The following is a 13,680-nucleotide window of genomic DNA, read 5'->3' as shown; positions in this document are numbered from 1 at the left end:
TAAGAACAAGAGAGTGAAAAAAGTCGATTTTTTGTTTCACTGGAAAACGAGCGAAAAGTAAACAAAGCAAAGAAAACAACGAAAACCAAAATTAGCCGAAATTATTGTCAGTCACTTTAAACGCACAATTTAGGTAAAATGATGCAACAAAATGCTTTAAAATGTGTTGTCATGTTGAATTAACTCTTCTTTACTTGAATAAAAGTGTAAAATAGTGGTGCTTGTGATGTAAACAAACGCTCAGCTGACGAACCCGCTTTCGCAAACTTTTTTCTCAAAACCAGTTACAAATACAACGTCGCGTTCTTACGTGATCTTGTATTTTTGGTTCCTGGGAGGGTTGTTCAATGTCTGATTAAGGGCCGGTTGTTCAATGTCTGGTTCGTAAGTAACATTGACAAAAGTCGATAACGATGTTTAACCGATGATTTTTTACTTTTTTACTTTGTAAACCGAAAGAAGGCTGAAATTCTTTGCTTGAACGAGTCATGTTTGCATGGTATATGGCGAAATGTTAATCGATTTGGGACCAAATGCACTTCCAGAATCGAGTTGGGACCAAATCATCGAAGCAAAACGTCGATATATTAGATGAGTCGATCGATGTTTTTCCGACATTCCAAATGTAAACAAAAAACGAAACATTTCCGAAATTCCTCCCTCCAAGAAAATGTAATATTTCTTTTCAAAACTAAATATACATCGGAAGCGTTAGAAAATTGCCAGGTATGTCCGATACCAACAGCTCTACGCACCACATTCGCCAGAAATATTGTCTGAATCGTTTGGAATACCGTAAAGGACGTCGATTAAGAGCTGTTAAGGTACTTGCATTTTTGAGAAATACACGTTTAGCAGGATGTAGTACATAATTATTTGTAAATTTTTAAGGTATATACCGTGGCAAATGAATCAAACCATCTTCTAGTATTTGGAGTTCCAAAAATTAACTTGAAGCAAGAAATAAAGTGTAAACTGCAACGGTGTGGGGAGCTTGAATTCATCCAATGTGTAACAGAGGAGGTGGCCAAAAAAGGTTTATAAAACGACTATATTTTTTTCTGTACTCATTTTAATATTAAAATTTCAGTGGAACTGGAGGCTTTCACTGATGTTTTTCATGTAAAATTTGCAAAGGTGCAGTTAGCGCGGCTTGCTAAAATTTACTTGGATGCGCAAGAGTTTTATGGCGGCATACTTCATATTTCCTATGCTCCGGAGTATGAAACCATAGATGAACTTCGACAGAAAATCTTGCTAAGGAAAGTTGAAGTTAAGCATAGACAGCGAGTAAACGAAAAAGTGGAATTAACAATAGCATCAATATCGCAATCTAATCAGGAGAAGAGAAGAAAAGAGATCTAAAAGACTTAAAAATAAAGAACTAAGGTATTTAAAGCTTGTATTTAATTGCTTTGTATCAGAAAAAGCATTGTTCTTTCAAAATACATAACAATGCGTAAATTGTTTCACTACTTAAAACAAATCAATTTACACAACTACATATTTCAAATAATGTCAATAGCATAATTACAATTTTGGATCGAACTTAAATACTTCAGCTAAGCAATAAACTACTATCGGTTATTTGGTTTTTCTTAAGTCATGATATAAAGTAAGAAACGGTATTCGCTTTTGCCACAACTCTGTGCCGAAGTAAACCCAAAATCTGTAAAGCGTAAAATTATTAATAGAATTTTCTTAGCATATGTTCACAATGCATGCTACTCACAGTCCAAAGAGGGCGCCACCTAAATGGGCTGCATGATCAAAGAATTTCCAGCCTAGGATGCAACCGGCCAAATCGAATCCCATAATCACTTTGATCGCCTTTTATAGAAAACAAGAGTTATGTGTGCAATTCTTTACAAAAAGTAAATATGAAATTCAATACTTACGGCTCCTGCAGAGAAATGGAGCATGGGTAGGAAAAGAATGCTTAATTGAGTATCTGGATACTTTGCACATACATACGACAGTATCGCCATAATGGCACCAGACTGAAATTGGAGTAATTAATAACAAATGTAGATTTTAAAGTCTAATGATGACATGATTTCTATTTGATCACGAAAACCTTACCGCGCCTATAGATAGACCAGCCTGTGCGGTGATCGTCTTATAGAGAATACTAGCAAAACTCGCAATCACACCCGCGCTGAGGTAGACTCCTAAGAATTGTTCTTTTCCCAAGGTCAAGACAGCCGCATTGGAAAAGCTGTGTAACACGTACATATTGGCGAAAAGATGAAATAAAGAATAATGACTAAAAGTCGATAGGAACATAGGCCAACAAACAGCACCTGAAAACGTACATATATAGTTAGACTATAAGTAATTTGTTGGTGACCGGAACTTACGCCCCGCAGGACTCGAACAAAAATAAGTCATCATTGTGTTGCGTAAGGCTGGTACACGCCACATTTTAAACACCAAAATGTTTAACGCGCAAAGTGGCACAAATACTCGTTCACCAGGCGTTAACTTATCCCAGAATTGTTGTACTTCTTGTTTTATATCTTGCCAAGTACTTTGTTCCTGGTTAACAGTCTGCCGTCGAAGCCACGGGAATTTGCTTTGACGAGCTTTCTCTAACATCATATTGCGCGCGTTTTCATACTCCAATATGGTGACACTCATGAAACAGCCAACACTGAACTACAAATGTTGAGAAGTTATTAACTTCGAAATTCAGAAATCTTTACTTGTTTTGAAATACCGCGCCTGTAAAAATTAACGCTTTCACCACATTACTTGGCGGTATAGCTCCACCGAAGGTATAATTCTCAAAAGGTGGAGATGTTTGTAGACTTCCACTCCGAGCTGGACGCTGATGTTTTGCACTGCTGCGCATGGAACGTAGTAATATCGCACGCGGTCTAGCATATTTACAACTATGGCTGGGCAGCAATGGGTCACTGAAATTCAACTCCATTAGAATATCTAGTTACCTACATATAAACATACATATGTATTTAAATGCAATAAATACACTCACACTAATTGCCTAGTCCAATTACGACAGAATGCTCTATGCAAGAGCATTATCGTTTATTTTGCGATTTGTACAAATAAATAAATTTCCTAAATAAAACGCCACGATCTCGTCACGCCTCCATTCACCTTCAATCAGCTGTTTACTTCAATTTGTTTTGATTCGTCGTTTGATTGTTAACAGCTGATAAACGATTTTAGCTTTTAGCCGATAAATTTTATTACACCCATTAGGACACAACTTTCTTATATCTAGCAGTAATGAGAAAAATAAATTGTATAAAACCAAAGAACGTAAATCTATAAGAGGAGACAACACGTTATAATTGTAGCGAGTGTGAACATCAGGAGCGTGCCTTCTCTTTTCTTCCAATCACAAAACGTATTTGGGTAAAAGAGATAAAACATAAAAAAACCTTCACTTTTGTGGTTTAATAGTAGATAGTAACAATTTGTAAAAATTTTAACTTCACTATCTTTTCCATTCGTCTTGAAAATTGTATGCACTCTTGAGCCAAATAAGAAAAATGTATTTAGTGCGAAAAGCTTAAAAGTTCTTATAAACAATGTCATGTGTTATTAATCGAAGTGAAAACAATTCGCATATAATGGAATGTGGAATTCATTCATAAATATGTCGAAGATCTAACCGGGTACTCGTCATTGAGCTATCAGGCTATCAGCTTTTGCGAAAATCGATTGAAACGAATCTTTCCTAACTTTAGAGTAAATTTGAAAGGACGCCGCGCAAGAAGTGTTTACGAAAAATTCGCGAAGGAGTTGTGCGAAGTTATTTGATTAAAACACGTGTCTGCAAGGAAAATGGTTTTGGCAAAAGTGCCAATTACTCCGCAATGGAATTTAACCAACGGTAAATATCAGAGTCACGAAGAATTTGCTATGCGATCTAAATTTTTGTTTCTTTTTTTTTTATAAAAGGTTGTGTGTGCACGCCAGAAGGTGGATTTCTTTATGTCGGTTCACGCAGCATCAATTATGTGGGTCCTTTGGAACAAGTCGATGGTGAGGTGGGAGAAAAGAAGCCTCCTGTGATCAAAGTGTTTCAAACTCGTCAGAGCATTCTGAGCATAGATGTGGATCCGGGGTGGCCAACAAATGTTACAGCAGTTGAAGAAGTTTCTGGAAATGCAAGTCAAGTGACGAAAACCCCTACAGCAGTGGGCCATCAAAAATATTTTGCTGCTTTGGCACAAGATAATTCTGTACAGATTTGGGATTTTGATCGTGGCTGTGCAGTAAGTGGCCATAAGGCACACTTCAGCACCTCTTTATATATGGATGGTAATGGGCCATCACCTCAAGGCGATCATGTACTCTTAAGCTATATGCGAAATCGCAATGTACTCTCATTGAATGCACAGGAACTGGTGGTATATTGCGTAGCATCCAATACATATTGTCGACAGAAGAATTTCATTCCGACACGAAATCAAATGATGACTGTGTTGCGTTGCTCGCCCTATAACGAGCATATTTTTGCTGTAGGCACGAATCGTGGAGTAGTTTTAATTGGCGATTTACTTCGCATGACTACATTGTACACACTACGGGGTCATGAGACTTCCATAACTTCGCTGTCATGGTGCCCATCTACAGTGGAACCTTTAAAACGGGAAACCGTTATTGAAATAGATGATAATGAAGCGGATAAAAATAAGACTATAACCAACGATAAAACAAAGTTAAAAAGCGATCCGAAAAACAGTTTTAAATCACAAAAGGGATCGAGGAAATCAACGAAACCAGCTGGAAATGATGATATTTTCGACATTTATGACTACGACTATTTGGAAAATGAATTCGGCGCACCTACAGAAAAAGATAAGAAAGCAAAGGAATCACCTGATGGTTTGGCAGTCATCGACAAAACTATGGAACTGGGACCAAAAACGAATTTTGATTTTGCTGAGGCATGTCAAAGTCTCAAAGAAGAGATAAAAGCCTTGAAGAACGAGGAAAATTATGATCAGAATGAATCCAAACAAATGCCTGATGTTACGCTTGCTGATTGTCAAAATTTGCCACAAGCTGGCGATTTATCTTCGAGTTGTGGCGGAGATAGTCGTGAGTCAACTGAAGGTAGCCTTGAAATAGGTGGTAGGTGTTCTTCAGATGACGATGTTTGCGTGGATGGTGGAGAGTTAAAGCCAAAGCAACAGATACTACATCAGGCAGAGGTCCATGCCGAGCAAACAAATGAACTAGAGAAGAAAGACAACGATAATAACACTGAAGGGCCAGATGAAAATGCTGTAAAGGAGGAAAAGGAGGAAGTAAATTGTGAGAAATCGGAGAAAGTAGAGAAGGAAGAAAGGCATGACGCGGTATCGGAAAGTAATTCCGAACAGCCATCCGTTGATGGATGTGTATCGCAGGATAATTCTTTTACTTCTCCAACTAAATCAAGGAGCGCAGAACTTTTGGTTTCCGCGAGCGTTGACGGACATTTTTGGATATGGAATGCAAAGACTGGGTCATGCTGCGACAGTGTACGTCCAGCAAACATTGCCAAATATGGTAAAAGTATGTATTAAAAACGTTTTATTGTTGTATTAGATTAATTATTAAATAAATATATTCCCCTATAGATAACAGCATCCACGTAGATTGGCTGAGTTCAACACAATTTCTAACCACAAATAGAATTGGCGAAGTGTCATTTTGGTCACTGATAAAAGATACTTCGATCGACTCTTCAAAGCGACAACAGCAACGTTACAAGTTTCAAGAAGAGACGCAACAGCACTTTCAGCAGCGTAGCGTTATGTCGTTTAGCGTTTCTCATCGTTGTAGACTACTATGGAACTTGTCTTCGCATCGTGAAATCAGCTGTGAAAACTTGGAAACAGGAAAATTGCTACTCAAATACTGCTGTGCTTCCACTAATGTTTGTGCGATTCGTGAATGTCCAGATGATATGAATAAGTAATTTCCCAAATTTTATTTAATGTAATATGAGTGAGTATGTACAACTATTTATATTTGTAGAATTGCTCTGGCCTTCTCCGATCGTCGTGTAGGTATTATTGATATTTCAAAGATGTCGGCCACTAATGTGTTTATCGAAAATTATATATCACGTGTGGATGCATCCGTGCTTTCGCTTGTTTGGAGTCCGGATAGTAAGAAGTTGGCCTTCGGAACATTGGAGGGAAGAGTAAGTGAATTTTGAATTTTGTTTTATAAACTTTGTAATTGTAGTCTATAATTTAATAATAATTCTGTATTTCTCAAAACAGGTTGGTATAATTCATGTAGAAACTTCCAAGCCCACTATCACCTTTAAACCGTTTTGTGGTAAACCAATTTATTCAATTGATTGGTACGGCAATGATATATTTGTAGTTTGCAACGATATTCTAGCCGTTTACGACGAAAACTTCGAAAATAAAGGTAAGTGCATTAAAAATATTGACAGATTTTTAAATTGAAAACTATCCACAATAAAGCTACTCTACGATGCTCTATGTCCGAACGGTAGGCACTCGTTTTGCGCATTCATTGTGCCAAACGAGAGTGCAGTCTGTTGTGAACGTGTCTGCAGCTTGCGTATATAGGCCAAATGTATAGTTTCACGATGAAAGTCCCATTTATTCCAGGTAACATTAATATGATTTGCGGGTGTTAGATCGTTGACAACTACCATTTCGGTTTGTGTGCCACTTTCTGCTAACTTGCCCTTACGCTTTTTACTTTCGGCAGCAAAGTCAGTTTCCAAAAGTTCATCAACCAAGCCAAAAAGCAAAATGAGATCAACAGAAGTGTAGATGGCCGTTTTTACTATTTTTATGAAATCTTCGAAATAACGCTCGGCATACTTTGCGAATGCAATATTAGCAAAACCGAAGCGAAATTTCGAGTCTTCACAAAGCTTCTTTTGTAGAGCTGCGGGCAGTAGTAAACCGTTTGTTAGTGCGATTGTTAGCGCGCAATAATTTTGAAAATTATCTGTCTGTAAGTTAAATTGTGATAATTTAAAAAATGATATGTAACGAATGCGCGCGATACATACCACGTTTTGCAGCGACGTCATTGCAGGATTTGCCTTGTTGGTGCGTTCCATTAACTCATCGAAAGTGGGTACAATTGCTTTTTTGATGATTTGTCGCCGCACTTCGGTTAATTCCAAAAGATGTAAAAAGTTTGCCTTAACTTCCTCAGTTAAGCACTCGTCAAGTAAGTCTTTAAGCTTATTCAGTTCAGCCAAATGGCTAAGTGATAATTGCAAGGAGGTCCAAAGTTCTGTAAGGTATTTGAAATGTGGCTGCAAAAGAGTTTTGGTTTATTACGTTTGCCGATTAACTATCTTACATTTCTTTGTACTTACAAAGACCAACTCAGATTCGATTGCCGTGCGATATTTTAGAACATCATTTATCTTCTCCACTATGCAGTCCATTTTCTTTTGATCAAGACTTACAAGAAACTCTGTTTTGTCGAAAGAGACGACTATTTTCTTCAGCAGTTTTTCATAGGTACTGAACAAGGCGACATATTTATTAATTTCCCGCACTTTTTCTATGGGCCACTTGCAATGCACTTTCTTCGCTTTTGTGTCCACTTTGATAAGCTCACCGATAGCTTCCATGCCAGTTTCTATATATTGAGCAATGTCTTCTAGAGCTGCTTCAAGGGATTCTCTGGTGTTTGTTTTTGCCATTTGAATATCCTTTAGGACTGCATAAAGTAAAAAGAAGTGGCAAAAGTTCACAAAAAAATTCTAAAAAATCAACGGTAACTTTTAGTCACTTGAAACTTGCACATTATCAGACTAAAATTGATTGGGCTGTGTATTCAGAAAAATTCAAACACTTCCGAGAAAAAAGTTTGAAATTTAGGTGGTTGCTTTTTTTGAAGTTTTCTACAAATTGTTAAACTTGGTTTATATGGGGTTTGTTAGAGAAATAACTGTGTTTTAATTGAAAATTCTCAAAAATAAATAAATAAACATAAGTTGCACACAATATAACTTTGAAATGGCGTGCTATAGATATGACCGATACTGTATGTATCTCGGTAACCGTTGTACCAATTTGTGACCAAACTCGGTATGGTTATTGTGCTTGCCACGTAAAAGCAAAACGTTGAAAATTATTGAAATCAGACTCACGAAATCACGGCCGCTTTTCACATAACGGTAAATTTCAGAAATGCTTGAAACTACATATTTCGAAATTTAAGGACGCTAATTTATTCAAAATCTATACACCCCGGCTTACCATGTAGCGGTACTTGCGTCGGGTATTTAATGTTCGGCTCCGCCCGAACTTAGACTTTCTTACTTGTTTTTTTTTTTTTTATAAAAATATAGCAGAGTTTTTAAATTAATTAACGTTTTTAGTTAGATACATTACTTGCTTAATTTGTGAATCTTTTTAAATTTAAAACAAAATATGGCATATTCATAGTCGAATCAAAGACGAAACTAAAAAGTATTGTCAGAGAGCTGAAATTATTTCAACTTTGTTTTGACCATGCACATATCCCATTATGTTTTACATTGAAACGTAAATTTTTGTATCCATTTTCTATCTTTTACTATCTCTTTCCCAATGATTACACCACAAATACACACATTGTTACTGTTATTACATTTTATCGCTTTTAACTTAGTTCTAAAAATTGTGAGTACCTTGATAAAGCTATTCTCAAACGAAAGGACTTGTTCTTCCTGATTACAATATTGTAACCTAAATCTATTTTTAATAAAATTAGCTGGGGTAAGACTCTATAAAAAACTTGTCGTAAATGGGTTAAATTATTCATAATTTGCAAAATAATAAAATCAAATTAACATAAGACATTACAAAAAACTGGGTCACTATAGGGTTAATGCATGATCAATAATGAATTAAGACGTCAAAAATATACTCTTAAAAAGTAGTTCAAGCGAGTCTAATGAAAATAAAATGATTTCAGAATTTTGAGCACCCGCTTATGTGGGGTGGCCCCAGTATGCGTTGAGAGAAGAGTGAAGAGTCAAATATAAAAATCTAAAAAGTACAAAGTTAATTTACTCACTATCTCGCATATTTTCCCGCTCCCCATTCGGATCACAGTTATTATAAATGAGTATACCGCAAACAGTAGCAGTTAAACGCTGTAGATATTCCAAACGATGGTAACGTTTCTTCAATACGAAATTTTGCAAATCCCCGCGGCTAAGTACGCTTTTAAGACTCTGCCGCGTCTGTTTCAAGAGCTAGACAACATATGTAAGTAGTATGTACATACATGGGGCAGTGAGAAATGGGGAAAAAAATGTCCAATAACTTACCACGTGATTTTTCGGATCACCAATATTGTAACAAGCAATAATGAAGACTTGTATTTTGTATAACATTTCATCAAGTTGCTTGTCACTGCTCGTTTCCGGATATTGTAGTATACCTTTAATGAGGCTATGCAGTTTTTTCTGGAAGTTTTCCTGATAAATTTCTTTCATATTCTCAATTTTCAATTCGCGAAAATTTCGAAAGTGAAACTTCATTTTTAGATTACACATTGTTGGATCATTTTGATTTTTATATAATCGAAATATATTTTCTCGAATTTGCAGAATTTTGCAAGGTTTCGGATCCGGCCTGTCGAAACCGAGTCGCGCATCTCTTGCCAACAAATGCACGTAAAAATATGCAAAATTTGGATTCACCTCCAAATCGTGATCTTTGCAATCGTCCAGAAATAGTATTAAAATACGATTTAAGTAATCTTTTGTTGACATTTCGTGTTTATCAAGAAATTAACGCGTAAAAATGTTGCTTTAGAATAACTTTCCCCTGTAATGGCGAAAAAACGAGTTGCGCCACGTTGGTTTGTTTGTTTGTTACTCTGACAACAGGCTAAATATTTGTATGTATTATAATGCAAAATAAAAATTAATCTCACATAAATTTGAAACTTGAATTGAAATGTGAGCAACGATAAAAGATTTGTCGGAATATTTCTGCATTTCTTTAGAAAAAATTAATTACTAACAGAGTTCGGTAAATAATGGAAAATAGGAATGTACGGTAGGGGTCTTCAAAACAACTTCGCAGGTTAACAAAATTGTTGGACGGCGAAGGTCGTTTTGCTTATGTAATCTTCATAGTTTGGGTATGACTAATGTGACCAACTATTTCATAGCTCCAATAAGTACAGGTTAGGTTGGGTTTGGTTAAAGTGGTTGCCCCAGGCAAGGGACACACTTGGACATTAAGGATTTGTCCTTTGTGATACCACAAAAAAACTGAACGGATACCCTTAATGTAGTCGGCGAAACGCTGCGAGCCCATTACCAAATTTCGAATGCGGCTAATTTCGATCCCTGAGAGCTCAGTGTTAGTAAGAAGTGTGAGCCAAATTCCTTTCATCTTAGTCTCGCGAAGTTTTGACAGTCTAAAATAAAGTGTGGCTATGATTCCACCTTATCTTCCTCTTGACATCTAATACAAGCCACTAGGCCCAACCCTTTAAGAGTGTACCGCAGGAGGACAGAGGCGTCCCTAGTTGCTCCTTATCTGGCGTAAACGTTTTAAGGGTGCCTTTCCAATGTCAGGTCATCAGACACGCCGTTTCCCGCGATATCACAGTGATCCGGCACCTAAACTTTCCTTTTTAGGAAGTACTCCGACGCGATTTATAGAAAGGTCAGACTTTCCCCTACCTATTTCGAGCGCACCGTCACACCCTTTAGCAGTGAGTTAACGCTTCCTTGATGACAGCTTTTTCCATCTGGAAGACACTGCAGAAGTCCAGAAGCCTGAACATAGTTTTGGTAGAGAGTTTCCAACAGAAGAAACCTCCACAACCCTCTCTCAAAGTTTTGATCCATCCGTGAACTTCACCGCTCCCTTCTTCGAGTAACCCCGAGGCAGAGGAGCTTCTGGGAGCCCTCCAGAACTCCAGAGTGCTACCACCGGGTTTCCCTGAGCCTAATAGAAGTTCGTGATGCAACAATTCTGTCTGAAATATTAGGATTAAATCTGGTTTCATAGAGCTAATGAATTACTTTGGGCGAGAGACCTTACCTTGTACCGATAGCTCCCATACAGCAGTACAAGGCAACCGAGGCCTAACTTACAATTATCTAAATACTAGGCTTCCATAACAGCTTCCCATCCAGGATAAAGCCTAAGAACTCGACCCCGTCTGAAAGCCGCGACGAACACCTCCACCCGAGGGAGGGGCTACAATGGGTATCCTGTACTTCTTGGTAAACAAGACCAGTTTCGACTTTCTAGAATTTACTGCGAGGACGCTGTTGCCGCTCAGGTAACTTTGAGCCAGATCAAAAAGGAGTCTAGAAATCGTCCCTTAATCAAAAGTTCCACATCATCTAAATGGGCGATCACCCGATGGCCCATTTTTCCAGTTTCCCTAGAAGGTCGTTTACAACCGCAATCCAGAGCAGGAGAGAGAACACCATCTTGCGGGGTGCCCCATTCCCCGGCGACTTGAAGGGGTTGAACGAATTTATCGCCCAGGCTATGTGACGATCGTCCAGAAGATCGGGCAAGTACAGGACCTGAAGTACAAAATATTACAAAGATGTACATTTGACTGTACTGCGAAGTACGAAGTACAAGAACTAAAAAAAAAGTACTGTACTTCCGAAATCAACCGGAATATTGAACTACGTCAAACTAGCACTTTATTATACTAAAATGAAATGGGCTATAAAACTGCAAAGGTACTAGAAATTTCCCTAAGAATGTTGTTTAAAAAGTTCGGAGCTTTTATAAAAATTTAATAAATTTTTATCTACTATCTATTTCCTACAAATCGTACGATTAGAAATCGGTGAGATTCGCAAAATATTTTCCAATACATTTAATGCAAGTAATAAATATTTAAAATAAAAACTGCTATAAACACTAAATGACGTCATATTCCTCGATTTAGGGCCAAATTGTTGTCATTTTGTTAAGAAATCTCCAAAATAAGTTTTGTAAATCGCACCGATTTCAAATAGTCCGATTCACGAAATGTCGCAATATGGCATTTGCAAACACAAAATTGTGTGGCAATGCTATCCCTAATATTAACATCTGGAGAAATGCCAAAAATCTGCCTAATAATCAAAAAATAGTAGTAATAAAACTACCTTCTTTTTTGTATCATGGAACGACCTATCGCAACTCCGGATTGCAAATGTAAATTTTTTTCATAATGCCCCGCATAAGTATAAGGTGCAATCCCGTATTCCTCGGACTCGGACTAGTAAAACTGTCAACAAATAAAAATTCGCTCAGAGCGAGACAGTAACATTGAAAAGTACGGGATCGCTTTCTAGTAAAAAATGGTAACTTCTGTCAACTTCAACATAACCTCCAAATTTTGGTTGTAAATTTTTGCTTATTTTGTATGTAAACACACTCAGCTCACACATGTAAATAACCAAAAATACTTTCAAATTCATTAGAATCCACTTAAACAAGTAATTAAATACTTTTCAACATGAATTAGCAGAGTGCACTTTTCTTTTGTTTACAATTTGGTTGCCAAACACACTACAGCTGATCGTTTGACACATTTCCGCAATCCAGAGCAGGAGAGAGAACACCATCTTGCGGGGTGCCCCATTCCCCGGCGACTTGAAGGGGTTGAACGAATTTATCGCCCAGGCTATGTGACGATCGTCCAGAAGATCGGGCAAGTACAGGACCTGAAGTACAAAATATTACAAAGATGTACATTTGACTGTACTGCGAAGTACGAAGTACAAGAACTAAAAAAAAAGTACTGTACTTCCGAAATCAACCGGAATATTGAACTACGTCAAACTAGCACTTTATTATACTAAAATGAAATGGGCTATAAAACTGCAAAGGTACTAGAAATTTCCCTAAGAATGTTGTTTAAAAAGTTCGGAGCTTTTATAAAAATTTAATAAATTTTTATCTACTATCTATTTCCTACAAATCGTACGATTAGAAATCGGTGAGATTCGCAAAATATTTTCCAATACATTTAATGCAAGTAATAAATATTTAAAATAAAAACTGCTATAAACACTAAATGACGTCATATTCCTCGATTTAGGGCCAAATTGTTGTCATTTTGTTAAGAAATCTCCAAAATAAGTTTTGTAAATCGCACCGATTTCAAATAGTCCGATTCACGAAATGTCGCAATATGGCATTTGCAAACACAAAATTGTGTGGCAATGCTATCCCTAATATTAACATCTGGAGAAATGCCAAAAATCTGCCTAATAATCAAAAAATAGTAGTAATAAAACTACCTTCTTTTTTGTATCATGGAACGACCTATCGCAACTCCGGATTGCAAATGTAAATTTTTTTCATAATGCCCCGCATAAGTATAAGGTGCAATCCCGTATTCCTCGGACTCGGACTAGTAAAACTGTCAACAAATAAAAATTCGCTCAGAGCGAGACAGTAACATTGAAAAGTACGGGATCGCTTTCTAGTAAAAAATGGTAACTTCTGTCAACTTCAACATAACCTCCAAATTTTGGTTGTAAATTTTTGCTTATTTTGTATGTAAACACACTCAGCTCACACATGTAAATAACCAAAAATACTTTCAAATTCATTAGAATCCACTTAAACAAGTAATTAAATACTTTTCAACATGAATTAGCAGAGTGCACTTTTCTTTTGTTTACAATTTGGTTGCCAAACACACTACAGCTGATCGTTTGACACATTTACCAGA

General features: G+C 36.9%; 4 protein-coding genes across 4 annotated transcripts in view; 2 read left to right on the top strand and 2 right to left on the bottom strand.

The window, feature by feature from the left end:
- Positions 1 to 503: 503 nt before the first annotated feature.
- On the top strand, positions 504 to 1,464 carry LOC108362257 (RNA-binding protein 48). Its single transcript, XM_017615170.1, has 3 exons — positions 504 to 824; positions 892 to 1,036; positions 1,091 to 1,464. Exons 1-3 carry the CDS (start codon positions 729 to 731, stop codon positions 1,363 to 1,365), a joined length of 516 nt encoding a protein of 171 aa, XP_017470659.1. The 5' UTR covers positions 504 to 728; the 3' UTR covers positions 1,366 to 1,464.
- rho-7 (rhomboid family intramembrane serine protease rho-7) lies at positions 1,392 to 3,401 on the bottom strand. Its single transcript, XM_017615156.1, has 7 exons — positions 2,999 to 3,401; positions 2,720 to 2,918; positions 2,361 to 2,658; positions 2,083 to 2,303; positions 1,899 to 2,000; positions 1,733 to 1,830; positions 1,392 to 1,669 (listed from the first exon to the last, which is right to left on the bottom strand). The coding sequence occupies exons 1-7, from the start codon at positions 3,043 to 3,045 to the stop codon at positions 1,585 to 1,587; spliced, it is 1,050 nt and encodes a 349-aa protein (XP_017470645.1). The 5' UTR covers positions 3,046 to 3,401; the 3' UTR covers positions 1,392 to 1,584.
- Positions 3,402 to 3,507: 106 nt separating this feature from the next.
- The window catches only part of rig (gem nuclear organelle associated protein rigor mortis), a 15,758-nt gene continuing 5,585 nt past the window's right edge, over positions 3,508 to 13,680 (top strand). Inside the window, exons 1-6 of the mRNA XM_017615001.1 lie at positions 3,508 to 3,865; positions 3,934 to 5,538; positions 5,604 to 5,940; positions 6,004 to 6,172; positions 6,255 to 6,408; positions 11,098 to 11,212. Of these exons, the coding sequence (XP_017470490.1) occupies positions 3,817 to 3,865; positions 3,934 to 5,538; positions 5,604 to 5,940; positions 6,004 to 6,172; positions 6,255 to 6,408; positions 11,098 to 11,212 (2,429 nt within the window). The 5' untranslated portion in view covers positions 3,508 to 3,816. The remainder of the gene's footprint in view (positions 3,866 to 3,933; positions 5,539 to 5,603; positions 5,941 to 6,003; positions 6,173 to 6,254; positions 6,409 to 11,097; positions 11,213 to 13,680) is intronic.
- On the bottom strand, positions 6,432 to 11,083 carry LOC108362196 (UPF0704 protein C6orf165 homolog). Its single transcript, XM_017615068.1, has 5 exons — positions 9,293 to 11,083; positions 9,037 to 9,217; positions 7,343 to 7,692; positions 7,028 to 7,279; positions 6,432 to 6,967 (listed from the first exon to the last, which is right to left on the bottom strand). Exons 1-5 carry the CDS (start codon positions 9,737 to 9,739, stop codon positions 6,470 to 6,472), a joined length of 1,728 nt encoding a protein of 575 aa, XP_017470557.1. The 5' UTR covers positions 9,740 to 11,083; the 3' UTR covers positions 6,432 to 6,469.

Source organism: Rhagoletis zephyria, unplaced genomic scaffold (assembly GCF_001687245.7).
Source record: "Rhagoletis zephyria isolate East Lansing unplaced genomic scaffold, Rhagoletis_zephyria_1.1 Rzeph_scaffold_00022, whole genome shotgun sequence".
In the NCBI taxonomy this organism is placed as follows: Eukaryota; Metazoa; Arthropoda; class Insecta; order Diptera; family Tephritidae; genus Rhagoletis; species Rhagoletis zephyria.
This window is presented reverse-complemented; position numbering and strand designations above follow the sequence as displayed.

Bases quoted from the DNA above. Each gene is read 5' to 3' on its own strand.
- LOC108362257 (XM_017615170.1), top strand. From the start codon at position 729: ATGTCCGATACCAACAGCTCTACGCACCACATTCGCCAGAAATATTGT. The intron at 825-891 runs GTACTTGCATTT...TAAATTTTTAAG, and splicing joins GTCGATTAAGAGCTGTTAAG to GTATATACCGTGGCAAATGA. The intron at 1,037-1,090 runs GTTTATAAAACG...TTAAAATTTCAG, and splicing joins AGAGGAGGTGGCCAAAAAAG to TGGAACTGGAGGCTTTCACT.
- LOC108362196 (XM_017615068.1), bottom strand. From the start codon at position 9,739: ATGTCAACAAAAGATTACTTAAATCGTATTTTAATACTATTTCTGGAC. The intron at 9,218-9,292 runs GTAAGTTATTGG...TATGTTGTCTAG, and splicing joins GTGATCCGAAAAATCACGTG to CTCTTGAAACAGACGCGGCA. The intron at 6,968-7,027 runs GTATGTATCGCG...TTTAACTTACAG, and splicing joins TGACGTCGCTGCAAAACGTG to ACAGATAATTTTCAAAATTA.
- rho-7 (XM_017615156.1), bottom strand. From the start codon at position 3,045: ATGCTCTTGCATAGAGCATTCTGTCGTAATTGGACTAGGCAATTAGT. The intron at 2,304-2,360 runs GTAAGTTCCGGT...GTACGTTTTCAG, and splicing joins TTGTTCGAGTCCTGCGGGGC to GTGCTGTTTGTTGGCCTATG. The intron at 2,001-2,082 runs GTAAGGTTTTCG...CTCCAATTTCAG, and splicing joins CTGGTCTATCTATAGGCGCG to TCTGGTGCCATTATGGCGAT.